This window comes from Procambarus clarkii, chromosome 5 (genome assembly GCF_040958095.1).
Source record: "Procambarus clarkii isolate CNS0578487 chromosome 5, FALCON_Pclarkii_2.0, whole genome shotgun sequence".
NCBI lineage: Eukaryota > Metazoa > Arthropoda > Malacostraca > Decapoda > Cambaridae > Procambarus > Procambarus clarkii.
Window position 1 is genome coordinate 20,566,813 of NC_091154.1, and position 27,318 is coordinate 20,594,130.

Consider the following 27,318-nt stretch of genomic DNA (forward strand, 5'->3'; position numbering starts at 1 on the left):
TTCCGGGGTAGCAATAAACCTAGTGCATTGCAGCAACCTATATCTAGCATGCAACGCCTGAGCCACCTGCACCCGGATAGTCAACAGTGGACTGGGTGAGCTGAGTCACAAACAAGCAGTAAAACTCGCAGGACTTGAAGGTGTCACCAACCCACCAGGCAGCATGACGGAGGCAAAAACGGTGAGAGTCACCCTGAGACGAGGTAACAGAGCAGCCCTCAAACTCGCACAAGGTGAGAGGGGACCTAGGGGTCGCATCCATCGGACCTCTTGTGCCCCCGCGGGGTTTCCCAGGCCCCTTAGACTGGTATCAGTAAGGGTAAGCCCAGGCAGGGTACTGTGAATCGGCGTCCAAGTCTTCCAAACAAACTTCTAAAAGCTAAATCGCCGGGACATGTCCACTTACCGAGGGGGGGGGGGGGCTAGCAAGGGTTACCACTCAGAAACACAAATATGTGTATAAACCTAAATATAGAGAGGGGCAATGAACCTACAACCCCCCCCCCCCCACCTGGCAGGAAAACCAAAAACCCAGCAGGACAATCAATATACCAAGGCAGAACAGAGCCAGTCGCTATAATAGGTGATAACAAGCTGTGTAGTACCGCATGCCCCAACCAGTGCAAACTACCCCTTACCCTAAGGTAAACAAGAGAGGAGGGGAACCCCCCCAGCTCAGCACACTCAGGGCGGTCAATTACCGAGCAGCAAAAGACCAGAGGTAGATACCAAGGTGACTTGTGGAAGATGGCCCCAAGCTCCAAGAGCGGTAGTTACAGGGCACCTAGGGGAGGTAACCCTAAGCACATGCAGCCCAAGCACCTGCGAATTTACTCCCAGTTCACGCACCACCCTGAAGACAGCACTGGACACAAGGCACAGCACAGCGAACACAAAATCAGAAGCCGGAGTCACACGACCAAGCCTCAAGCACATCAGCTGAGAACTGGGGTGTGGGTAGCCGACGTGAGGGGGATGGGGGAACTGCACAGATGGCAGCGCTGCACATGGTGACGTCATGCTTGTTTGCTCATTTGTCTTTGGGGAGTTCTGTCCTCTCGTTTAACTTTCAGTAGAGTTTCAACCAAAATAGGGGGTTTGTTTTGGGATGCTTACCTTTCTGGGTGCCTGACCTGGTCAATGACAGACACAGAATGCTCCAAATCACATGTGCAATTCTATAAGCCATTACTCCTCGTGCATCTTTGAGGGGGCCAGGTTCTGGCTCATGATCCCCAATAGGCCTAAGAACTCCATTCACACTAACTGATGCCAAAGTCTAATATATCCCCGTCAGCCTGGATAAGCTCCGGGGAGCAGAAGGGGGTCCCACTGGAAAAGTGCTAATTCACTGGAAAACCCACTAGAAAAGTGAAATATAAATAATTCAGGCATTATTTATATTTCATAGCTTAAACATGTATGTATAGGAATTACTGTATTCAGATGGGTGAAAACAATGTGACCTTCAGAAGCATACCTTCAATGAGGTGTTGACAGTGTTGGCATCCGGGAAGAGTTTCTGGCACTTCTGGAGCCAACCTTCAGCCTCCCCACTGCACTCAGAAGCCTTGTTCAAAGTTCTGTCAGTGTCCGGTGTGGTGCTGACGGTCTTGAGACTCTCCAGCATGGACTGCAGGTGTTTCTTTCCAGCCTCTCCCTGTGTTGTCACACCCACAACACTGGTATCTTCTGTTTCCAGTAGCCTTATGGCTGCCTTGTTCTGCTCTACCAGACCATAGAGTCTGTGCTGCAGCTGGTAGTGGTGAGTCTTCCAGTCCCTCAGCTGCCCCCGGTACTCCCCCAGCTGGCACAGTGCCTCTTCACAGTTAGTAATGAGGCTGCTGATTTTGTTTATCTGCTCTTCCACTTTGCACAGTAACTTCTTGCTGACACCGTTTGGAGAAGGTTGACAGAGTTTTGCAGGCACTGAACCCTCTGGTGTAACCTGAGCACTTTTAAATTTCTTGATAAGAGCCTCAATATCATAACTGATGGGGAACTCTACAGCACTTGTGGCCATGTGCCAGGTATGACAACTGTTACAGGTCACCTGGCCATTCATGAGAGCATCAATCATACACTGGGTGCAGAATGAATGGCCACAAGGCAGTAAGTGCGGCCGATGCAGAGCTTCATCATAAATGCCGGAACAGACTGAACACGTCTCTAGTGTGTTGTTATTCTGTGGAAAAATCAAGAGTTTAATGTAAGGAAATGCTTTTCTTTGGTGGGTCCATCAGTATCTCATTAAGCTACCCTCCTGGAAACTTCTAAATCATATATACCACACCAGGCTCTAATGACTTACAGGCATCTACTGGAGATTATAACTAGAATTTTGAAGTTGATCACCACATTGCAGTGGGAAAAACCACTGAAATACAAGAGTACTCCAAAACAAGTAACTACATGGACAACATTTGCAACCCTCACCCAAACAATGTAAACATTCACTAGCCAAAATAACCCACTAGTTGGCAACACTCACTTCCCACCAGACGGCATCCCAAGTCACCTGCACGACTTTCCAGTCCATTGGAAGAAGGGTAATGGGCAGGAATGGGGAACTAACGAGGAACACACCTGACAGAGATGTTTCAAAACAGTCAACTCTGGATTTCCAAGATGATCCCTTCAGTAGTATAACTAACTAGAAAAGTACAAAATCAGTCAGGGCTAACCAAGCTCATGGGAAATGAAGGGAAAATGTGGATAACCCAATAGGGACTCAGTGCAAAGACAACCAACTCAAAGATATTGGAAGTTTCAAAATGAGAGCACTCCGAGTATCAGAAACTATGAGCCCAAATATTCGCCAATGACGTATTAGAGAGAAAGTGACGGTGCTGCAAACATGTGGACATTATGTGCCCAAAGATGTACATTAGTGTGGTTATACTTAACACGCCATACAGCCTGCAACAACCAGGCCCAGGAACAAGGTTTGAGGGACACAGGGTTAACAAAGAGCATATCCACTAGAGCACTCCAAGTGGCATGCAGGGAGGAGCGAACAGCAGCCACAGGGCAAACAGCATGAACCCCAAGCTGGAGCAAGCAACCTTTAACCCTCAAACCTCTAGGGGCCCAAATGGAAGTCACACCCACAGGCGCAACAAAAAAAAAATATTCAAAAAATTCTTTCGTCTTATAGAAGTGTCCATTTTTGTTCCCTGATCACAGAAAAAAATAACAAAAAAATCGTAGGTGGCATATTTTAGCCGCAATAGGGTAGGGAAGTGTGGCAAAAAACCAGCGTTGAATGTAATGAAACGCCATTTTCTGGGTGAGTCCCGGAGGCTCCCCGGAGCTATCCCAGGCTGATATGCTAATGTCAGACTTTGGCATCAGTCATGTGTATGGAGTTCTTAGGCCTACCGGGGACCACGGCCAGAACCGGGCCCCCTCAGAGAGGCAAGGGGAGCAATGGCCTATAGAAGCCCCCGTGTGGTTGGAAGCATTCTATGTCTGCCATCGACCGGAACAGGCACCCAGAAAGGTAAGCGCCTCAAAACAAACCCCTATTCTGGTTAAAATTGCTACCAAAAACCGAACTAGTGGATAGAACTCCCCAACCGAAAACAAGCAAACTAGTGTGACGTCACACACCGCCGCGCCGCTGTCAGCGCAGCTACCCCCTCCCCGGGAGGGGGAAGGGGGAGCCCCAGACCCCCCGCGCCGGCTACCCACACCTCAGTTCTTGAGGCTGGATGTCAAAAACGCGAAAAAACGCCGACCGGAGGGAGTGAGGGATGCCGGGGAGCCTCCGGGACTCACCCAGAAAATGGCGTTTCATTACATTCAACGCTGGTTTTCTGGGGGGAGCCCCGTCGGCTCCCCGGAGCTAACTACCCACAGACAGAAAAAAGAGGGACTTACCCGGGAGGCGGTCGTCGCTCAATCCTCAACTCGAAGCCGAGACAACTGGCTGCAACCGTCGACCCAAAGCAACACAGGCCCGACGAGGCCCAGGGACATTCACAAGGTAACGAGCAGCCAGGACCCTGTTCGACCGCCAAAATCCCCGCGCCCGAATATCAGACCAAGACATATTCCCAAAGACGGCAGCAAGAGCCGCGAACTTACAAATGTCATGGGCACGGGGATAGACCACAGGCTGACTGGACTTAATAACCCTGCGGACGACCTGAGAGACCCGAACCTGCGAACAGGGAAGAAGGGAAACCGGATCAACCCACAGCGCGTCCCCGGACACAGAAGCTGTGGCGCGCAAATAACGGCGAAGCGCTGCAACCGGACACAAAACATGATGCACCCCCGGCCTGACCAACCAAGCATCAACCACCCATGGACCCCTCCGGAACGCAGCACTCTCATTCTTCGCCAGAAAAGAAGGAGACGGCTGCAAACGAACAAAACAATCACCACGACTAAAAGAGCAGAAACCCCTGCGCCGGAGGAGAGCATGAAGCTCCCCTACCCGACCCCCAGAGGCCAAAGCCAACAAGAAAAGTGCCTTGGAAAAACAATCCTAGACCGAAGGGGCCACAACGAAATGAGGAGACGAAAGGAAAGCGAGCACTCTGTCCAAAGACCAGGACGGCTCAGGCGACACATGAGCAGGCCGGAGGTGAAACAATGCACGAGACAGCTTGCAAAACGGCGCAGATGTAACATCGATACCGAAAGCAAGCTGAAGCCGCTCCGCCAGCGCCGCACGATATGAAGCGACAGTGTTTGGCATAAGATGACGGTCCTGAAACAACCACGAGAGGAAGGACAAGACCACCCGAACAGACAAGGAACTAACACGACGAAGACGCAAAAAGAAACGGAAGGACCGCCAGGAAACTTCATACTGCTGCCGAGAAGAAGCCCTCAGGTGGGACACCAACAAGGAGGCCACCTGATCACCATAGAGATGATGATAGACTCGAGTCAAAAAAACCATACGCGAAGACTCGAGGAGAAGATCGAACTAGCCACGTGACGTACCGGCCCGATCTGCTGAAAGAGGCGGAGCCGCGGGGAAAACCCTCGGGTTCAGACACCGAGCAACCAGCGCCTGAAACCAAGGCTGGGCCGGCCACCAAGGGGCCAGAAGGACAACTCTCCCCTGGTAAGTCTCTAAGCGAGTCAGGAGCAACAGCCGAACAGGGGAAAAAGGTACAGGAACCCCCACCTCGACCAGTCTAGCCGAAAGGCATCGACCCCGACGGCCTCGCGATCGGGGAAGGGCGCCGCATAAACGGGAAGACGCCGCGACCACGCCGACGCGAAGAGGTCCACTTCGGGGCGTCCGAACGTCTGGCAAAGCCAACGGAAGGACTCGTCGTCGACCGTCCACTCCGTGGAGAGGGGAACGAAGCGAGACAGGGCGTCAGCCAAGATGTTGGACACACCCCTTACATGAACCGCCAGGAGAGCCAAACCCTGAGAACTCAGCAGACGAGTCACCCGAAGTGACCAACCCCAAAGAGACAAGGACCACATCGAACCCTCGTGGTTCAGGCAATGAACCACCGGAGAGCAGTCCGAATGGAGTCGAATCGTCGATCCGCGGGCCACCCGAATCCTCCCCAGAGCAAACCACACTGCCGCGAACTCACGCACCGTGCTGTGAGCTCGACGGAAGGACGGATCAAAACGCCCCTGGCCGGCCTGGTGAGCACTGGTCACAAAACCCCAGCCGAGAGAGGACGCATCCATGTACACATCGAGCGAGGGCTCGGGTAGGCGCCAAGGCACTGAACCCCGAAAAACCCGAAGAGGAAGCCGGTGACGCAGCAACCGACGCAAGGCCCCAGGGGGTCGAACTCTGCGATCGCGAGAGAGGCGGAAGGGGGAACCCCGAAGGAACCAGAACAGCCGTCGAAGCCAAACCCGCCCCGGCGGGTATCTTGAGTTATCTTGAGTTACTACCAGACTACCATCGCGAAGTTCAGGCTCCCGCACAGCCCCTCGAGCAACCGCTGGGTGACCCGAGGGCCCTCCAGAAACAGACGAAGGCGGGACCGCAGCCGCAGGAGAGACTCCGGAGGGAGAGACAAGGAGGCGGTTCGAGAGTCCCAAACGAGACCCAGCCAAGTCCGAACCTGAGAAGGAACCAGATGGGACTTCCTCCAGTTCACCAAGAACCAGGTTCAACCCAAACGGGAGTCAACGAAAGCGGTAACTCAGACGCCCCACAACAAAACCGAGCCAGTCCCTGAACCGCGGATGAATCGGGACATGCCAATAAGCGTCCCGGGCACCAGTCCAGGGACATCATCCAAGCTCCCGGCTCCAAGAGGAGCCGAACCTGAGACAGCGTAGTCATCCGAAAGGAGGGGCAATGAACCCAGGGGTTCAGACGGGACAAGTCCAGAATGAACCGCAGGTCCGCGCAGTCCCGTTTCGGAACCGGAAACAGACGGGAAGCCCATCTGAGGGACGACGTCGTTTCGACGACGCCCAAGCGTACCCACTCCAAGACGACTCGACAGAGCGCAGGGGAAGAAACCTGCCCTGCCAGCCCCGACCCCCCAAAGGGGGGAGGGGCCACCCAACGCCACCGCAGGCTGCGAGACACGACCCGAAAGGCCCAAGAATCGTGGGACCAGGCGCGGGCGAACAGTGCAAGCCGCCCCCCCCCCCCCCCATCGCCCCGTGAAGGGGGCAAACCGCGAAAGGGCCGGCGACCCTTACGAGACCCAGAACCCCGCACAGCGCGAACACCGCACCGACCAGACGAGGGAGGGTCCGCAGGAGGAGCCAACCCCGAACCTGACACCAGAGGCCTACCACAACGAGAGGAACCCCGAGCCCTGGCACGACCTTTCCGGGAAGACCCACCCCGGGACCCCCGGAAAACCAACAAGTCCGACATCAGACGACAAGCCGCCGACGCAGCCTGAATAAACTGCGCCACGGCCGACTCCTCAAACAGAAGAGGACAAAAAGGTGAAGAACGCCTAAGAGCCAGAGCCCAAGCAGATTCCACGGAGGAACCCAGCACCATCTGCCGACACAGCGAGACGGGAAGCATAAAACAGGGAAACCGCATCCCGCAAAATCAGCGTGAACAGCTTCAACAAGGCAGCCGACGAACGCGCAGCCGAGGACAAGGTGCCGGACCCCGGGACGGACCCAAGCGTCCCCACATCCTCCACGAGCCAATCAGAAGACAGCTCCAGGAGGGAAAAGAACCGCAAGGCCGAAGCCAAAAGGCCCCGGGCGCGCAAGTCCTCCGCAACGAACGCCGCCAAAAGGGAGGGAACCTGCACATGGAGCTGAATAACGCCCACATCGCGGGGAAGGGCAGGGGCAAACAAGCACTCATTCAGGTACTCAAGTTCGCCCCCAGGAAAACCTGAAGCACCGTGGAAGCTTCCCGCCACTCCAGCGTGCGGGAACGACAGAAGGAATGCCAGGAATCCAGACCAAACAAGGGGCAGTCTGCTAGCCAGGACGACTCCGGAACCTCGTAACGGAGCCAGAAAGGGAACGAAGTCCCAAACCTGAACGTGGACGGATCCATTTCCGAGGCATAATCCGGGTCACGCAGGAGGTAAGCTGCAAAGGCCGCTCGCACCACACCAGGTTGGATGCGATAAGCCGAAAACCTCCGGAAGGACGGAACCGACGTACCCGGGGGAACACGGAACCGAACCCGGGGAGGGGCCGACGCCAAATCCAACTCGTACGCAGAGGGGGGAAAAGAAAACCCCACTCCTTGTAACAATAAGCCCTGCTCAGAGGGAAGAAAAACCCAGGCGGGGATCCAGCGGGGTCCAGCGGGGCCCAAGGCCCCCAAGTCAGCCCCTCCCCAGCCTCGAGGGCCTTCACCACAGGACCCGAGGCCGAGTCCTCTCCCCAAGCCCCGACCCCACAAGACAAGGACGGAGCAGCCGGAAGAGCTGGAGGAAGGGAGGCCCACTGGTCAGACCCTGAAGCTTCGGCCGGGAGACAAGACTCGAATGCCTCTGCCGCCCCCCCCCCCCCCGGATGGGGCACCCCCCGAAGCTGCCCAAGTCTTGAGATCAAGTAACCCCTGCTCCGACCCCGAAACCCTCAGACGCTTCGGGGCCGGAAGCACATGGGGGGGGGGGGCCAGAACGAACAGAAGGGGAAGGACGAGGAGGTGCGCGGACTGAACCAGGATCGAAGCGCCCCCCACCCCCAAGTCCGGGTCTCGAAAAGCAAAGCGGGGCAGCCCCGGGGCATCCGGGGGAGCAACCAACCGAGTGCGTTGCAACAGACGAAACCTAGACTGCAACGCACGCGCCGCCTGTACCCGAATAGAATCATCAGAGGATTGGGTAAATTGAGTCACAAGCAAGCAGCAACACTCACAGGACTCAGGGTCGAAAGTATCACCGACCCAACAGGCAGCGTGGCAGAGGCAAAAACAATGAGGGTCACCCTGAGACAAGGGAACCGAGCAACCCTCAAACTCGCACACAGCGAGTGGGGACTCCGGGATCACATCCATCGGACCCACGCGTTCCCTAGGAGATTCCCAGGGTCCTGAGCGTTTACTTTAAGAGGACTCGCGCTCAGGTAGTCCCAGGCAGGGTGCTGCAAACCGGCACCCAAAACTACCAAGCAAACTTCTAAAGCTGAACCCCAGGGACGTGTACACTCACGGGGACCTAGCAAGGGGCGCCATCGAGGAGAACTGTGGAAGGGCAAAAACAAACTGAATAAAATGACAGAACCCCCCACCAGGCAAAAACAAAAAGAAAAACAAAACCCCACAAGAGGACAGCGAACCCCAAGGAACAGAGCCGGCCGCGATGTCGGGAATTACAAGCTGAGCAGAACCCTGCGCCCCTACCAGTGCAAACTGCCTCTTACCTGCCGCTAACAAGGGAGAACAGAACACCCAAGAGCCCAACAGGCGGCCGAAAAACAGAAAGGTAAAACAGACCAGCAGAGGCAGACCCCGAGGAGCCTGTGGAAGGTGGCCCCAAGCCCCAAGGGCAGTACTTACAGGGCACCTAGGGAAGGCAGCCCTAGGCGCATGCAGCCCGAGTACTGAAGATAACTCCTGGCTCTCGCACCCACAAAACCAACACCACACACAAGGCACAGTACAGTAGCGACACCGGAGCCAGAGCACACGACCATCGCCCATAGCATCAGCCTCAAGAACTAAGGTGTGGGTAGCCGGCACGGGGGGTCTGGGGCTCCCCCTTCCCCCTCCCGGGGAGGGGGGAGCTGCGCAGACAGCGGCGCGGCGGTGTGTGACGTCACACTAGTTTGCTTGTTTTCGGTTGGGGAGTTCTATCCACTAGTTCGGTTTTTGGTAGCAATTTTAACCAGAATAGGGGTTTGTTTTGAGGCGCTTACCTTTCTGGGTGCCTGTTCCGGTCGATGGCAGACATAGAATGCTTCCAACCACACGGGGGCTTCTATAGGCCATTGCTCCCCTTGCCTCTCTGAGGGGGCCCGGTTCTGGCCGTGGTCCCCGGTAGGCCTAAGAACTCCATACACATGACTGATGCCGAAGTCTGACATTAGCATATCAGCCTGGGATAGCTCCGGGGAGCCGACGGGGCTCCCCCCAGAAAAGGGGCGTTGACAGAGCCTTCGCCAGACGAGGTCTACTCCGCCCGAGCTGTCAGACGGCAGTTGCCACAAATATATTATTACCTAATTATTTCAATGTCTCTGATTTTTTCTTAGTTTTTTTGCAGTAATATTATTCCATACAGTGAATTGTGGTATATTTATATAATAAAATGTGTGAACCATCGCTGTACTCAAAATTATGGTGTGCATATTAGTGATTCAATTATTATGTTCATAAAACAATAAACAAATACTTTTGCTGTTGTTACACTATATACACAGGTTATATATATGTACAATACAACCTCGATTCAACGTACCCTGATTCAACAAATCTCCGGCTAGTTCGCGCACTTTTCAGGCCGAATTTACTCACCCGGTTCGACGAACAATGGTTGGCCGAAGCGGGGGATGTTCGGATTTGCTTACGATGTCCAGACAGAATTCACAGACTGGTGGAAAACTTTCCCATTCCATCACAGATTACAATTAATAATTCCCTCATATGACAAGTTTGATCACACAAGTGGACCGCACAAGTGGGCCGCACAAGTGGACCGCACAAGTGGACCGCACAAGTGGACCGCACAAGTGGGCCGCACAAGTGGGCCGCACAAGTGGACCGCACAAGTGGGCCGCACAAGTGGGCCGCACAAGTGGACCGCACAAGTGGACCGCACAAGTGGACCGCACAAGTGGGCCGCACAAGTGGGCCGCACAAGTGGGCCGCACAAGTGGACCGCACAAGTGGACCGCACAAGTGGACCGCACAAGTGGACCGCACAAGTGGGCCGCACAAGTGGGCCGCACAAGTGGGCCGCACAAGTGGGCCGCACAAGTGGGCCGCACAAGTGGACCGCACAAGTGGACCGCACAAGTGGACCGCACAAGTGGGCCGCACAAGTGAGTCCACAAACTTACGATGTTGCAGAGTTCACAGAGTTGTGAAAAACTGTCTCATTCTATCACAGTTTACAATTAATAATTCCTTCATAAGACAAGTTGCATCACACAATTAAGTGGACCACACAACAAGTGAATTATATGAACCAAACACCAGCCAGAATGGTCCACACAACAAGTCAACCACATGAACCAGATACCAGCCAGAGTGGTTCACACAAATGAACGATCGAGTTTCCATAATTTTCGTTCACTGATTTGTGGCAGACGTATCTTTGTAAATTAATTTAAAGGCTGAAGCGTGATTAGCTAGCTACATGTCGTAAAATCTCCTTATAGACATTTTCTGTGATAAAACAAGGTGAGTGAGGGTGGACAGATAAGGGAATACTGTTCTGTAAACCTCACTTGGTTTTCCTTCGTCTGTGTCGTTATAGTTCAGTGACCCATGACTTTGAAAGTTTCAGACTAATAAATCATTTCTAAAACCAATGCTTTAATAGCTTTTTATTATCCTAATTAAACTAAACTAAATAAAACCGAAAATATACTATAATATGATAGACATCTGCTATTTGAGAAATTATTTGTTATTGGAACAACTCCAGCGTGAGCGAGTGGACGGGTCTAATCCCTGTACACACACACCATGCGTTTCTCGTTTCATTTCGTCGCCACAGTTCAGTGACTATGGCTTCGAAATAATAAAATTAATAAATCAGTTCTAAAATAAGTTTTTTATATCTCTTATTATCCTAATAATGTTACTAATCTAAATATATAACCTAAAATTATATAATATGATGTAAATCCAATATTTGAGATAAATTTATGTTACTGGATCTGGCTTAAACACCAGCCTACTGGAGGGTGTATAGACCTAGTCTGCATTCATACAGTAGGCACCCAGTGCCGTTAGCTTTGTCTGCGTGCGAGTGACGTGTTTGTCCGCCAGTGAAAGAATAATCGTGGAATTTACCATTTCTTTGACTACAGCTTTATTAATATACAACAAGATGTCTCAAGGGCTTGCTAATCGTGCTGTATCTCACAAAGAGGAAGAGAAGTTTTTTATCCATTGAGCAGAAATTAGACATGATAGAGAAACATGAACGTGGCTACTCTGTTACTAGGCTGGCAGCAGAATTTAATGTCGGGAAAAGTACGGTGTGTGATATCAAGAGACAGAAAGATGATATTAGGAAGTTTCTTGCTTCGAGTGATAGTGGTGCATTAAATAAAAGGAAAACAATAAAAGGTTCTGCAAATACGAATTTGGACGAAGCTGTGTATAAATGGTTTAACCAGGAGCGCTCTGTGGGGATGCCACTTGGCGGCGACGCCATTAAGACAGCAGCCGATAAATTTGCACAAAAGATGAACATTCCAGATTTTCGAGCAAGTGAAGGATGGTTGCAAAGATTTAAGAATAGACATAATATTAACACTTTGGCGTACCCCGTGCGCCACCCCTCAACTGTGCGATATGGGACCCAGGGTGTCACGGGAGCGCGCGTAAATTCTGAAAAGTGTATACTCACTTCAACTTTGTCACCTTAATTCTCGTCCTAAGAGATTAAATTTGGTATCATTGTGTTCACAATAGAATTCTCTACAGCACTAAATGCATATAAACTCCAAAAGCCCGGCTAATTACCCACAGCAAACAGAGAAAGTGCGAACGAGTTACCCAGGAGCGCACAAACGCGATAAAATGTTTTCACTATTTTCACTCTGGTCACCTCAATGTTTGTCCTAGGTCTTTTATTTTGGTCTCAATGGGTTCGCAATAGAATTCTCTAGAGGTACATTAGCATATAAAATAAAAAACCTGGTAACGCTCCAACCGCTGACGAGTTGAAGACGGGCCACGCGTTAGCCGCGAGTGAGCGCTCAGACGCCTTCCAGCTACACTCCCAATTCCCTCCCTTTTCAAGCCTTTCTTTCGCAATTTTCTTCCTGGAAGGGCTTTGTTCATGATCACTATCCATCGTGGAGTAAGCGTAGATAGTTTCTAAAGCCGCAGTAAGAAATATAGCCACGGAAAATAGCCGAAATGTTCACACGTTTGAGATGCGAGGGGAGGCGACATTGGTCACAACAGTGGAGCGAAAACAATGGGCCCACGGCGTGTGCCAAGCCACCTGAGGGCCACGAGGCTCAACAAAGAAAATGGGAAGACATCGGCGCACATTTTAAAACCAGTCCCCAAAAAATCGGATAAATACCTGATTTTTGGCGATTATTTAAAGTGGATGACGCAATGCTGCGTCATCCCCGGTATTACCGACAGTAAACGGATGACGCAATGCTGCGTCATGCCCGGGCGAAAGTGTTAAGAACAGGAAAGTTTGTGGAGAATCATTAAGTGCAGATACGGATTCAGTCGAGACATTTAAGCGTAAATTAAATGATTACATAATAACAAATGATCTAAGGCGTTTTCAGGTATACAATGCCGATGAAACAGGCTTTAATTGGAAATGCTTGCAGAACAACACTTTGGCATCTAGGCTAGATGAGTGTGTTCCTCGCCGTAAGGTAAACAAAGAAAAAGTTTCTGCCATGCTGTGTGCAAATGCAGACGGAAGTCACAGAACAAAGTCCGCCATTGTGGGGAAGTCAAAAAACCCACGTGCTTTGAAAAATTTAATGAACAAGCTACCTGTGGTCTACTACAGCTCTAAAACAGCTTAGTTTACTGGAGATATTTTTGTAGACTGGTTCAAAAATCATTTTTGCAAAGAAGTAAGAGATTTTCAGATAAAGAAGTGTGGAGTGAGACGGAATGATGTAAAGGCATTACTCTTGGTTGACAATGCCCCAGCTCATGTAGGGCTCGACAAATTAACGTCACATGATGGACGCATCAAATGTATGGCCTTGCCTCTCAATACCACCTCTCTGATCCAGCCAATGGATATGGGTGTTATATATGCAATGAAAAGGCTCTACAAACGAGCAATGAATAAAGAAATCATGGTGGTGTTGTCAGATGAAGACAAAAGACAAGGAACCGATTCGCGAGGTCAAGCAACACTGGAACGTTACAAAAAATGCTCAATTAAGGAAGGCATTTACAACTGGGCTAAAGTTTGGGATGAAGTTCAAGAGTCAACATTAAGAAATTGTTGGAAAAAACTCCTGTTGCTTGATCATGCTGATGAAGTGACTGAGGAAGAAATGGATTTTGAAGGATTTTCAAATGATATTTATCAAGAACTGCGTGCCGCTGGTGAGGTGGAGTTGACGCTGAACGATGTGGAGGAGTGGTTAGATATTGATGCAGTCGATCCACCCATAGGTCATTTAACAGATGATGAGATTATACAAAATGTTACTGGCACTGTTGACGACGACGGAGAGGAAGATGAGGATGAGAATGATAGCAGTTTACAATCTGCTACGTGTGTTGACGCATTGTTCTATGTTGAAAAACTCCTTGATATTGTTTCACAAACTGACAATCCAGAGCTACCAGGCTTTTATCAACACCTAAGGACGATGAAAGATATTTGTCTCAAGGACATGACAAAAAAGAAGGAAACAAATGAAAATGAGTCAATATTTTTCACGAACTAGCAGAAAATCAACCAGCACAGCCGTACCCAGCACCAGCACAGCCGTACCCAGCACCAGCACAGCCGTACCCAGCACCAGCACAGCCGTACCCAGCACCAGCACAGCCATACCCAGCACCAGCACAGCCATACCCAGCACCAGTACAGCCGTATCCAGCACCAGCACAGCCGTGCCCAGCACCAGCACAGCCGTGCCCAGCACCAGCACAGCCGTACCCAGCACCAGCACAGCCGTATCCAGCACGAGCACAGCCGTACCCAGCACCAGCACAGTCATACCCAGCACCAGCACAGCCGTACCCAGCACCAGCACAGCCGTACCCAGCACCAGCACAGCCGTATCCAGCACCAGCACAGCCGTACCCAGCACCAGCACAGCCGTACCCAGCACCAGCACAGCCGTACCCGATCACCATACAGACGGTGATTGACCCGAGTAAAAAATACCAGACGCGAAGACTCGAAAAGAGCAAACCAGCCACGTAATGGACCGGGCCGATCATCTGAAAGAGGCGGAGCCGCGGGAAAACCCCCGAGTTCGGACATTGAGCAAGCAGCGCTTGAAACCAAGGCTGGGCTGGCCACAAAGGAGCCAAGAGGACTACTATCCCCTGGTAAGTATAAGTAAGCTAGGACTTGGAGTAACAGCAGATCCAGGGAAAAAAGTTACAGGTAACCCCCACCCCAACCAATCCTGCCAAAAAGCATCGATCCCGACAGCCTCGCAGTCAGGGAAGGGCACTACATATACCAGAAGATGCCTCGACCACGCCGAGAAAGCCAAACCCGACCTTGCAGGTAGATCAAGCAGTCTTTCCAGAGGGAAAGAGAAGGAAGCGGTCCAAGAGTCTCACACAAGACCCAGCCAAGTCCGAACCCGAGAGGGAACCAGATGGGACTTTTGTCAGTTCACCAGGAACCTGAACCTGGTGAGCTGGGAAAGAGCCAAATCCCTGGCGAGCACATACGGGGACTGGCTGGGAGCCCAGACCAGCCAGTCGTCGAGGTAGGTCAGCACCTGAACCCCTAAGAGATGCAGACGGGCCACCACGACCCGGGTAAGGCGTATAAAAATGCGAGGGGGCCAGGATCAACCCAAACGGGAGACAACAAAAGCAGTAACCGAGATGCCCCACAACAAAAGCGAGCCAGTTCCTGAACTCTGGATATATCTGAACGTACCAATACACATCCCGGAGATTTAGGGACACCATCCAAGTGCTCGGTTCAAACAGAAGTTGGACCTGGGACAAAGTGGTCATCCGAAAGGAGGGGGGCAAAAAACCCAGGGGTTCAGACGGGACATGTTCAGAATGAACCGCAGGTCCGCACAGTCCCGTTTTGGAACTGGAAACGGGCAGGAGACCCACCTGAGAGACGTCGTCATTTCGACCACACCCAAGCGCACCCACTCCAAGACGACCCAACAGCGCAAGAGAAGAGGCCTGCCCCACCAGCCCCGAACCCCCTTTCTTGAAGGAGGAGGAGGAGCCACCCAACGCCACCGAAGACCGCAAGAAACGACCCGAAAAGCCCACAGATCGTGAGAACAGGCATGAGCGAACAGAGCAAGCCTCCCCCCCCCCAATCGCCCCGTCAATGGGGTGAACAGCAAAAGGGCTGATGCCCTTTACAAGAACCCAACCTGCACACAGCAATCACCGTGCCGACCAGATACAGACAGTTCCAAAGGCGGTGCCAGTGCCGAAACTGGCACCTGTAGCCTACCACGACTAACGGAACCCCGAGCCCTGGCATGACCCTCCCGGAAGAAAGCCACACAAGACCCCCTGAGAACCAACAAGTCGGACATCGGACAACAGCTGGAAGCCGCTGCCTGCATATACTGCTCGACTGCAGAGTCCGCAAACAGCAAGGGACAAAAGGGCGAAGATAACCTAAGAGCCAAGGCCCAAGCAGATTCCGAGGAGGAAGAGAGCACAACCTGTCGACACACAAGACGCGCAACGAAAAACAGTGACACCGCATCACGCAGGAGTGGCGCAAACAACTGAGGCAGCACAGATGATGCCCGAGCAGCTGTTACTAAGGCACCAGACACGGGAATGACCCCAATTGTCTCCACATCCTCCGCAAGCCAATCTGAAGACAGCTCCAGGAGGGAAAAGAAACTCAAGACCGAAGCAACAAGCCATGAGCAAGCAAGTTCTCAGCCACAGGCACAGCCTACAGGGAGGGAACCTGTATGTGAAGCCGAAACGCGCCAACATTTTGCAGAACGGCAGGAGCGAACAAGCACTCATTAAGATGCTCAAAGTCGCTCCCAAGGGAAACCTGGACCACAGTCAACACCTCGCACCGTTCAAGCGCGTGGGTATGACAAAGCACTCCAAGCATCCAGCGCCAACAAAAGGTAGTCCGCTAGCCAGGACGATTCCAGAACCTCACAACGAACCCAGTATGGAGACAATGACCCAAACCTGAAGGAAGACAGATCCATTATAGAGGCATAATCTGGGTCACGTAAGAGGTAAGCCAAAACGTCAGCACCTACTGAGGTGCCGCCCGCACCTCAGTAGACGAGATGCGGGAAGCTGAAAACCTTCGGAAGGACGGAACCGAAGGATCCACAGGGATATTGAGCCGAATCTGGGGAGGAGCCAGACCCAAATCCAACTTGTACGCAGAGGGGGGGAAGGAAAACCCTACTCCTTGTAACAGTAAGCCCCGCTCAGAGGGTTGAAAAACCCAGGCGGCGTTCAATGGGGCCCAAGGCCCTCAAGTCAGCTCCTCCCCAACCCCAGGAACCTCCACATCAGGCCCCTGGGGAGAGTCATCCTCCAAAGCCCTGGCCTTACAAGAAAAAGCTGGAGCGACAGAAAAAATTAGTAAGGGGTGGGGGGGGCACACTGGTTAGACCCCAGAGCTATGGTTGGAGGAATGGACTCGAATGTCTCCGTAGCCACCCCTGGAAGGGTCAACCCCCGAAACTGCCCGAATCTCGGAAACCTTTAAATCCTACCCCAACCCCGAAGCCCTCAGACACTTAGGAGCCGAAAGCAGGGGAAGGGGGGGGGCAGAATGAACCACAGCAGGGGGGAAGGACAAAGGAGTGCGGACTGAACCAAGGCCGAAAGGACCAACACCCCCAAGTCCGGGTCCCTATAAGCAAAGCAGGGCAGCCTAGGGGCTTCCAGGGAGGCAACCAACCTAAAACATTGCAGTAATCTATACCTAGCATGCAACGCCTGAGACGCCTGCACCCGAATAATATCATCATCAGACTGGGTGAATTGAGTCACAAGCAACAATGCTTGCAGGACTCAGTGTCAAAGGTGTCACCGACCCAACAGGCAGCATGACGGAGGCAAAAACAATAAGCGTCCCCCTGAAATAAGAGGACAGAGCAACCGTTAAACTCGCACAAAGTGAGAGGGGACCCAGGGGTTGCATCCATCTGACCCCATGCATTTCCCAGGGTTTCCCAGGGCCCCGAGACTGGAAATGCTAAGGGTAATCCCAGGCAGGGTTATCTTGAGGTTATCTTGAGATAATTTCGGGGAGGAGCTGAACCCAAATCCAATTTGCACGCAGAGGGGGGAAGGAGAACCCCACTCCATACCATTGGGCTTAACATCCCCGCGGCCCGACCAGGGCCTCAACCAGGCCTCCTTTTTGTTACACACCCCTAGGAAGCAGTTGGTAGCATCTGTCTAGCTCCCAGGTACCTATTTAGTGCTAGGTAACAGGGGCATCAGGATGAAAGAAACTCTGTCCATTTGTTTCCGCTTCCACCAGGGATCAAACCCAGAACCTCAGGTCTACGAATCCAAAGCGCTGTCCACTCAGCTGTCAGGGTACTGCTAACCGGCACCCAAGTCTACTAAACAAACTTCTAAAGTTGAACCCCCGGGACGTGTCCACTCACGGGGGCCAAGCAGAGGGCACCACCGAACACAGGCCAAATCCTAATATAACTGGAGGAAGGAAACAAGGGCAGACCCCCACCAGGCCTAAACAAAAAGAAAAGAAAACCCCCACAAGAGGACAACGCACCCAGGGGGAACAGAGCCAGCCGCTGTTATAGGTGAAAATGAGCTGTGCAGTTTCCCTCGCCCCTACCACTGCAAAAACTACCACTTACCCCAAGGTAAAGGAGGAAAACCCTCAACACGCTCAGGGCGGTCAATCACCGAGCGTCAAAAGACCAACATTAGTAGCCCCAAGGTGACTTGTGGTAGATAACCCCAAGCCCCAAGGGTGGTACGTACAGGGCACTCGGGGAAGGGGACCCTAATTAAGCACATGCAGCCCGAGTACCTGTGAATATTACTCCCAGCTCTCACGCCACTGTAAGAGCAGTACCAGACCCAAGACACAGCACAACACAGAGTGAGTCTGGAGCTGGAGCCACACGACCATGCACAATCACATCAGCCGAAGAAATGGGGGTGTAGATCGCTGGCGCGGGAGTCTGGGGCTCCTCCCTCCCCAGCTGCGCAGACATGCGGCACAGCTCATGTGATGTCATACTCGTATGCTTGTTTTCAGTTGGGGAGTTCTGTCCACTCATTTGTCTATTTTCATTGTTTTAACCAGTATAGTTTGTTTTGAGGTGCTTACCTTTCTGGGTGCCTGGCCCGGTCGATGGCAGACATTGAATGCTCCAAATTACATGTGCATTTCTATAGGCCATTGCTTCTCGTCCCTCTCTGAAGTGGTTAGGTTCTAGCTCGTGCTCCCCGGTAGGCTTAGAACTCCATTCACACTGATGCAAAAGTCTAATGATATTCATATCAGCCTGGATAGCTCCGGGGAGCCAAAGAGGCTCCCCCAGAAAAAAAATGTTTTTGGAAAAATTTATTTTCAGTGCACCACTGGAATGTTATGTTAGAAGGTGCGCAGTGCAAGGGTTAAACTTTAGATCTATTTATTGACAGTAGATGTAACATTTCATATCCTGGCCGCTGTATGCTATGTGCTAACTAGTAATTTGATTTTGCTTGGCAATCAAGTTCCATAGCACTGCCAGGCCTGACACAGATTTCAAAAGAGCCGACCCTGATGAGAAATGAAAATTTCTCAAAAGGTGACTAGTGGAAAACTGTCATGATCGACAGTGAAACATTAAAGTGCACAACCCCTGCACTAGCCAACTGGCCAAGGTGGACCAATCACTTGTCTGCTGATATTGCTGCTCTCAAATGGCATGTAAAGATTATACCTGTGATATAACTTATTTCATACTTACCATCATTAATAGTAGTGTTTGTTGTTATTCTTGCTGATCGTGCAGTTGGGCTAGATACACTGTTGCCTATCCTCAACAATGTGTTGTAGTATTGTTTCCGATCGTCATTAGCGAGTTAAGCAGCGGGAATGGTCGTGATGTTGCGGTCTGGATAAAATTATTGAAATTATACTCTTACAGTAATTAGCTTAGGTGAGTCCCTACCTCCACTACCCCAAGAAAGAATGTAATAATTACATTTTCCCTGACCCAAATTTATCCTATTAACCCAAACATTTTAGGACAAAAAAAAATAAAAATTTCAAGCAAGCATATGAAATTTTAGTAAGCAATATGAAAGTGTTCCTTAAAAATATAAAATGACTATTAAAAGTTTTAAAATGGTCTGTCAATCTACCAGTCATATTGTTTGTAAGTATGCAACAGTCAACACTTTTTCACTCGATTGATTTCGATGTTCATCCTTCAGATGCGAAGATGACCATGACTTCAATATATCAGGTCGAAGGTCAGTGGCTGCATGTCAGATGGAGGATGAGACTAATCTAGGTCTGGAAGGCTTGCCCCCCACACAGGACATTTGTGGGTGGGTACTGCAAAAGTTGAGGTTGCTTTAGCTTTGTGTGTGCCACAAATTACCCCCTACAGCAAGATCCACTGAGGCTATTATCTAGAATTAGCATATCAGGCAGGATAATATTCCAACCCAGGAATTAAATGGTATCTGAAGTTTTACTGGTGTTAGGAGGAGCTTAGAAAGTCATCCAGAAAGGTAAAACATATGAGTTTTTTTATTGAGGCCTGCTTAATTGAGTTTTTACCACTTGATACACTAGAAAGTTACTGATGTTTGGTGCTGTATAGTGGCTACTACCAGTAGTTTCTACAAGTATGGAGGTGTAGAGCATTTTGTTAAACACTCCAGGTTGCACCTTCATTGAGTGCATCGGCTAACTAGCCATGTCATGGGAAGCCACCTCCCGTGTCTGATGTGATCCAATTATATGAAGCAATCTCAGCAAGTTTAAATTAAATTTTACATTAATTAAATTAAATTAAATTCTTTATTCAGGAAAAGTACATACATAGTTGATTTACAAACATAATGTTGGATTTATAGATAGAGCTAGTACATACAATACCTAAATCCACTAATACGCATAGCGTTTCGGGCAAGATAGTTTGAGGGAGACCCAATAAAGAAGTGTTTCATTACACTCGATGCTGGGTTTTTACCATAGCTTACCAATGCTTTTGCTTTTGGAGTTAGACTGTTTTTCTTGGTTGGGATGTGAAACTTAATTCCTCCTTTCCACTGAGGGTTGCAGTCTGTTGCTTTTGAGTCTCCTTGCTGAAATTTTGTGGTGGTTCTGTTCAGCTGTGCCTATAATGGTCTTCTAGTTTTTAATGCTTTTACTACAAATATATCACTGATTCTCTCAGAGGCAACATTGTGCCGTCCCAGAGATTTTTTCACTACTTTTCCCAACGCCTTGCACATGCTCAGCTTAACACTGTCACAGTCCAACCTTTCTGTGTTATTATGCATCATGAATAGATGCAACAATTGAGCCAATTTATAATAATTATGCATCGCAGCAATGATAATATTAACATTCATGAATAGGATGATGCATTTTAACATCATCAGATATTTACTGTTTGAGTACCGATGACACTAAAATGCTTTATCTGAACAGGAAAGTATTAACCCCTCAACTGCTCGGCTTCCAAATATGACACCCCACCCCCAGTGCACAGGAAATAAATTATCTGGAAAAAATTCTTAGTTTTTTAAGGTGTCAAAAACCCTTCCCTGAGTATGGATATGTTAACAAAAAGTCGAAATTGTACTTACTTTGGCTGCTATGGGGTCCATAAGTTTGCGCGTGACATCATCAATCCCTGGTCACCTGTGGCATATGCCCCCGGGGCCACTAGCGCGCCTGGCTCAAGATGCACCAGTTGCCACAAATATATTTTTGTTCATTTTTTGCACAGTTCCAAATACATTTTATTTGTTTTTTCGTGCCAATCCTATGTATATTGAACACGTACAGTACTGTAGACACTCGATTATCCGGGATTCGAATATCCGGAAAATGCCCTTATATGGCCAAAATTGTGACCAGAAAAATTATCTCAATATCCGGCCGAAATGTCCATGGGAGCCGGAAAATCGGGTGTTTGACCGGATAAAAACTCTGAGCCGGTTAACTTGCTGCCAATGTTGCACTATCCGGGCAGTCAGCCGGACAAGCAGTGAATTGTCCAGATACGAAAGTCAGGTGGCGGGCCATACCGTATTAATCTCATACGGTGTGGCTCTAGGCGCGTGGTGTAGGAAGGGGGGGGTGGGGTGGGTGGATCATGTTGGGAGAGAGTGAGAGCATTGGGAGGGACCACCTGGGGGGATAAGGGGAATGTGGACCGACCTATACACTACAGTATATGAATTACCATAAATTTTAGAAAATTCATCATAGCCAAAAAAGAAAGGAAATACTAGTGATTATATAATAAAAAAATACTATACAAGTTTCCTAAAAAATATTTCCACAGGCTGAAGTTTCCTTCAAAAATAGTGATTTTTTTCCTCCTGGCGGCCTATGCAACATTGCCTGCCTGCCCCAAGTGGACCCGTCCAAGCCTGGTTACCTTGAGGTGATTCCGGGGCTCAGTGACCCCGCGGCCTGGTTGTCAACCAGGCCTCCTCGTTGCTGGACTGGTCAACCAGGCTGTTGGACGCGGCTGCTCGCGGCCTGACGTATGAGTCACAGCCTAGTTGATCAGGTATCCTTTAACCCTCAAACCGCGCATATCATATATAAATGATATCAGTGACAAAACCGAAACCGCGCACATCATTTATATATGATTTCGTGTCTAGCGCTATAATTTAAACGCCCCGCCTGGGATAGGGGCAGCTATAGTACAGCCACGACCGATAGTTGCCAGATGCCACCTAGAAAAAAATCCAGGCCAACATTCTTGGGTGTTACAGCGTCAGTATTGAGCAAGCCACCAAGGCTGGCGCACGCAGCACGAGCTCACAGCACCGCTGTTCAGCTTGTGACCACAGCATCGCCTACAAATACCATAATATAAATGATACTGCTATTATTTAGCAGTGATAGTATTACTGAAGCCCCCTGACTGTGATAAAACTGACCAGGATTCTGATAATAGCAGGATTGTGGTGATATTTAGCGCTGTGCTCCATGAAGGGAGGAGTAAGGCTGTGGGAGGGAGGGTTGTGGCGTCGTTTTCTGACTGTGTGTGGTCACCATTTATTGACTGCACTCACCATACCAGCTTAGTGGTTCGCCATGGTGAACACAAATGTAGATACTTATATATAACTTATGTATAGTGTGAGATAACAGCGAGAGGAGTAGGTTGGGAGCCGCTATTTTGGTGAGGGAGGAGCGTCGTCTGCACGACTTGGCATGTTGTTTACTGATGGCCCCTATGATCGTTGGGCACCATACCAGCTTATTTGTTCAGGTATGGCGAATAAAACAGGTAGATACTTATATATAATGTGTGTATATAGCGTAATAACACCACAAACAATATTGTTGGAGGACAAATATTAGTGCGTCTGGCCTTGAGGGCGGCCGCCGATCAGCTGACTGTGTGAGTAGCTACGTCTTTATGCCTTTACTCACCATACAAGCTTTGATGTACAGTTATGGTGAACAAAACATGTAAATACGTATATATAATGTCTGTGTATAGTGAATAAATACAGAAAGAGTATTGTGGGAGGTGAATGAGGGTGAGTGAGGTGGTGTTGAGGGAGGGAGTGGCAGTGAGTGGCTCGCTGGTGTTTGGCGATCACTCCTCGTTGCTTTTTGACTCACAAGACCAACTTAGTAGTTCGTTATGGTGTACAAAACATGCAAATACTTATATATAACCTGTGTATATAGTGTAACAACAGCAAAACTATTTGTTTATTGTTTTATGAACATAATAATTGAATCACTAATATGCACACCATAATTTTGAGTACAGGCGATGGTTCACACATTTTATTATATAAATATACCACAATTCACTGTATGGAATAATATTACTGCAAAAAAACTAAGAAAAAATCAATCAGAGACATTGAAATAATTAGGTAATAATATATTTGTGGCAATTGCCGTCTGACAGCTCGGGCGGAGTAGATCTCGTCTGGCGAAGGCTCTGCCAACGCCCCTTTTTTGCCACACTTCCCTACCCTATTGCGGCTAAAATATGCTACCTACGATTTTTTTGTTATTTTTTCCGTGATCAGGGAACAAAAATGAACACTTCTATAAGACGAAAGAATTTTTTGCATTTTTTTTTTTTTTTGTTGCGCCTGTGGGTGTGAATTCCATTTGGGTCCCTAGCAGTTTGAGAGTTAAAGATGTTTATCCAGTTCTCTCTTGAACACTGTGAGGGGTCGGCCAGTTATACCCCTTATGTGTAGTGGAAGTGTGTTGAACAGTCTCGGGCTTCTGATGTTGATAGAGTTCTCTCTCAGAGTACCTGTTGCACCTCTGCTCTTCAACGGGGGTATTTTGCACACCCTGCCATGCCTTCTGGTCTCATGTGCTGTTATTTCTGTGTGCAGGTTTGGGACCAGCCCCTCTACTATTTTCCATGTGTAAATTATTATGTATCTCTCCCGCCTGCGCTCAAGACAATACAGGTTTAGGCTCTTTAGTCGGTCCCAATAGTTAAGATGTTTTACTGAGTGGATTCTAGCAGTAAAGGATCTCTGCACACTCTCCAGGTCAGCAATTTCTCCAGCTTTCAAAGGGGCTGTCGTTGTGCAGCAGTATTCCAGTCTAGAGAGCACTAGCATCTTGAAAAATATCATCGGAATAGCATCTCTAGTGTGAAAGGTTCTTGTTATCCAACCTCTCATTTTTCTTGCAGTTGTGACGGCTACTTTATTGTGTTCTTTAAATGTAAGGTCTTCCGACATCAGTACACCCAAACCCTTTACATTACCTTTCCGTTCTGTTATGATTTGTCTGAGTTTTGTACGTGGTTTCCGTTCAAGCCTGGTCAAGTCATGTGCTCTTATCCCTCGTGTTACACCACAGTGCCGTGCCATTAATCCTTAAAGTGCGCATCACGTCATATGACGTGTTGGAAGTTGTTCCAGTCAACTGCGCATCACGTCATATGACGTGTTGGAGTACTACGCAAGATTTAAACGGCCCGCGGATACACGGGGTTCACCACATCTTCATCAGGGCTCTTGTAAACAGACGCCATTTTTAAAAAAAATCGTGGGCCAAACTCCCGGGTGTTATTGGCCTCAGTATTCAGTGAGCAACCAAGCCTGACGCATGCAGCATGAGCTAACAGCACTGCTGTTCAGCTCGTGACCACAGCATCGCCTAAAAATGCCAAAATATACTTGTTCATGCTATTATGTAGCGATGATATTATTACAGAAGAAACCTGACATAAAACTGACCAGGGTTCTGATAATAGCAGGATTGTGGTGATATTTAGCACTGTGTGCCATAGAGGGAGGAGTAATGCTGTGGGAGGGAGGGTGGTGGCGATGTCTTCTGACTGTGTGTGGCCACCTTTTATTGACTGCACTCACCATACCAGCTTAGTGGTTCGCTATGGTGAACACAAATGTAGATACTTATATATAAAGTGTATAGAAGGTATAAACAGCAAGAGAAGGTTGGGAGCCGCCATTTTGGTGAGGGCGGTGGCGTCGTCTGCACGACGCCACCGTGCAGACGATGGTGTTGTTTACTGGTTACCACGATGGTCTTTGGGCACCATACCAGTTTACTTGTACAAGTATGGTGAATAAAACAGGTAGATATTTATATATAATGTGTGTATATAGCGTAATAACACCACACAGTATTGTTGGAATAGAAATACAGTATTAGTGCGTCTGGCCTTGATGGCGGCAGCCATCAGGTGACTGTGAGGTCCTGCGTCTTTGTGCCTTTACTCACCATACAAGCTTAGATGTACAGTTATGGTGAACAAAACATGTAAATACTTATATATAACGTCTGTATATAAAAGCAAAAACAGTATGGTGGGTGGAGAATGGTGGCAAGTCAGGTGAGGTGAGGGAGGTGCCAGTGGCAGCCAGTGGTGGGCTGCCACTGGAACTGCCACTCAGCATGCCAACTTAGTGGTTCGTTATGGTGAACACGAATGTAGATACTTATATATAACGTCTGTATATAGTGAATTATAGCAAAAACAGTATTGTGGGAGGAGAATGTGGGTGAGTCAGATGACTTGATGGAGGGCGTGAGTGGCTGGCTGGTACACGGCGGTCACTCCTCGTTACTTTTTGACTTAGTGGTTCTTTATAGTGAACAAAACATGCAGATACTTATATATAACCTGTGCTTATATTGTAAAAACCGACAAAGTATTTGTTCACTGACTGATGAACATAATTGAATCAACAATATGCACACCATATTTTTGAGTACAGCAATGATTCACTCATTTTATTATATAAATATATCAAACTACACACTATTGAATAATATTACAGCAAAAAAACTATGAAAAATCAATCAGAGACATTGAAATAATTAGGTAATTATCTCTTTGTGGCAACTCCGGCCTGACAGCTGGCGAGCAACAGACCGCCTGGGACGCACGCTGAGTCAGCGCCTATTTTTTGCCAGACTTCCACGTCCTATAGCGGGCAATATATGCCACTTTCGATTTTTTTATTATTTTTCCTGTGATTAGTGAACACAAATTAACAGGTTAGGAAGAAAAAAATTATTTTTTTCTTTCAAAATTACATGCGCCTGTGGGGAAGAAAGGATATTATACCCCTAGAATGTTAAGGGTTAATGAAATATTTTTTTAAATCACTTTTTTATTTTCATAGTAACTTTGAACATTTTTGGCCAAGACTATGTCTGGTAGCCGCATCAATCATTCTGGAGGTGTTAAGAGGAAGAAGGTTGTCCTAACAATTAAGGACAAGTTACGTGTTATACAACTTTGTGAAAATGGCCGGTCAACTTCAAGTGTCGCAAAGGAATTTATTATAGACACTAGTACTGTTTCTGATATAAGGAAACACAGAGAGAAATATTTGAAAAACATTTCAACCAGTGAGAGTGCAGGTACAAGCACTAGCAGAGGGTGTGGTAGAAAAACTTTGAAAACTTCGACGCATGTACAGTTGGATGAGGCTGTGTACAAATGGTGTGCTCAGCACCGCACAGCTGGCATGACAATTCGCACCCAGAAATACAAAATGCTGCAAGCAGGTTTGCAGCAAGCCTTGGAATAAAGGATTTCCAAGCCAATGAAGGGTGGGTTGCAAGGTTCAAAGGGAGGCACAATATTGTGAAGAGGAAAATTGTCAGTGAAAAATTGAGTGCAGATGAAAGCAGTGTAGAACCATTTAAACATAAATTAAGAACACACATTTTGGCAAATAATTTATATTCTTATCAAATTTATAATGCAGATGAAACTGGGCTGTATTGGAGGAGTTTACCAGAAAAAACTCTACTAGCAAATCCTGCAACTACTACTACTGCAAATCCTGTATCTACTAGCAAATCCTGCAACTTTGTATAAATGATCGAAAACGTAACTTGAAAAATAAGAAAATCTATATAAATAAAAATGGAAATGTTCGTTTGTTCAAAATTGCTAATCTCCGAAAGTTCTTCACCGATTGCTTTGAAATTTTCACACAATGTTCCATCCGAATACGCACGTGTTTTTATATACCTACTATATAGATGCCACACCTGTGACTAGTAAAAAAAAAAAAAACATGCTTTTTCTGAAAAACTTTTTTTTCATGGGTTTTTCATGTGTGGGAAACATCGAAACCTCTTTACCAATTGCTTTGAAATTTAGACAGAACGTTGCATTCGAATAGGCGTGTCTTTTTATATATCTACTATATACATGCCTCACCAGTGACAGGAAAAACACATGCATTTTTGAAAAACAGCGCCATCTGTTGCACATAAGACCAACACATGCTATATTAAATGTGTTACGATTTCATTTGAATGTTTCCGATTTCATTGATAAATAGAATTTTCATAAATTTTGATTTATTTTAATTTTGATTTAATTATT

At 48.6% G+C, this 27,318-nt stretch overlaps 2 protein-coding genes across 3 annotated transcripts in view; one reads left to right on the forward strand and one right to left on the reverse strand.

The window, feature by feature from the left end:
- The window catches only part of LOC123763843 (zinc finger protein 271), a 463,457-nt gene that overhangs the window by 398,169 nt on the left and 37,970 nt on the right, over positions 1-27,318 (reverse strand). Inside the window, exons 2-3 of one of the 2 annotated variants that reach the window (XM_045751159.2) lie at positions 19,216-19,362; positions 1,481-2,185 (exon numbers count right to left, since the gene is read on the reverse strand). The exons of the other annotated variant lie outside the window; for it this stretch is intronic. Of the exons in view, the coding sequence (XP_045607115.1) occupies positions 1,481-2,185; positions 19,216-19,221 (711 nt within the window). The 5' untranslated portion in view covers positions 19,222-19,362. The remainder of the gene's footprint in view (positions 1-1,480; positions 2,186-19,215; positions 19,363-27,318) is intronic. 2 annotated transcript variants of the gene reach the window in all.
- Positions 1-27,318, forward strand: part of LOC123766522 (uncharacterized) — a 409,922-nt gene that overhangs the window by 262,592 nt on the left and 120,012 nt on the right. The gene's annotated exons all lie outside the window — the stretch shown is intronic.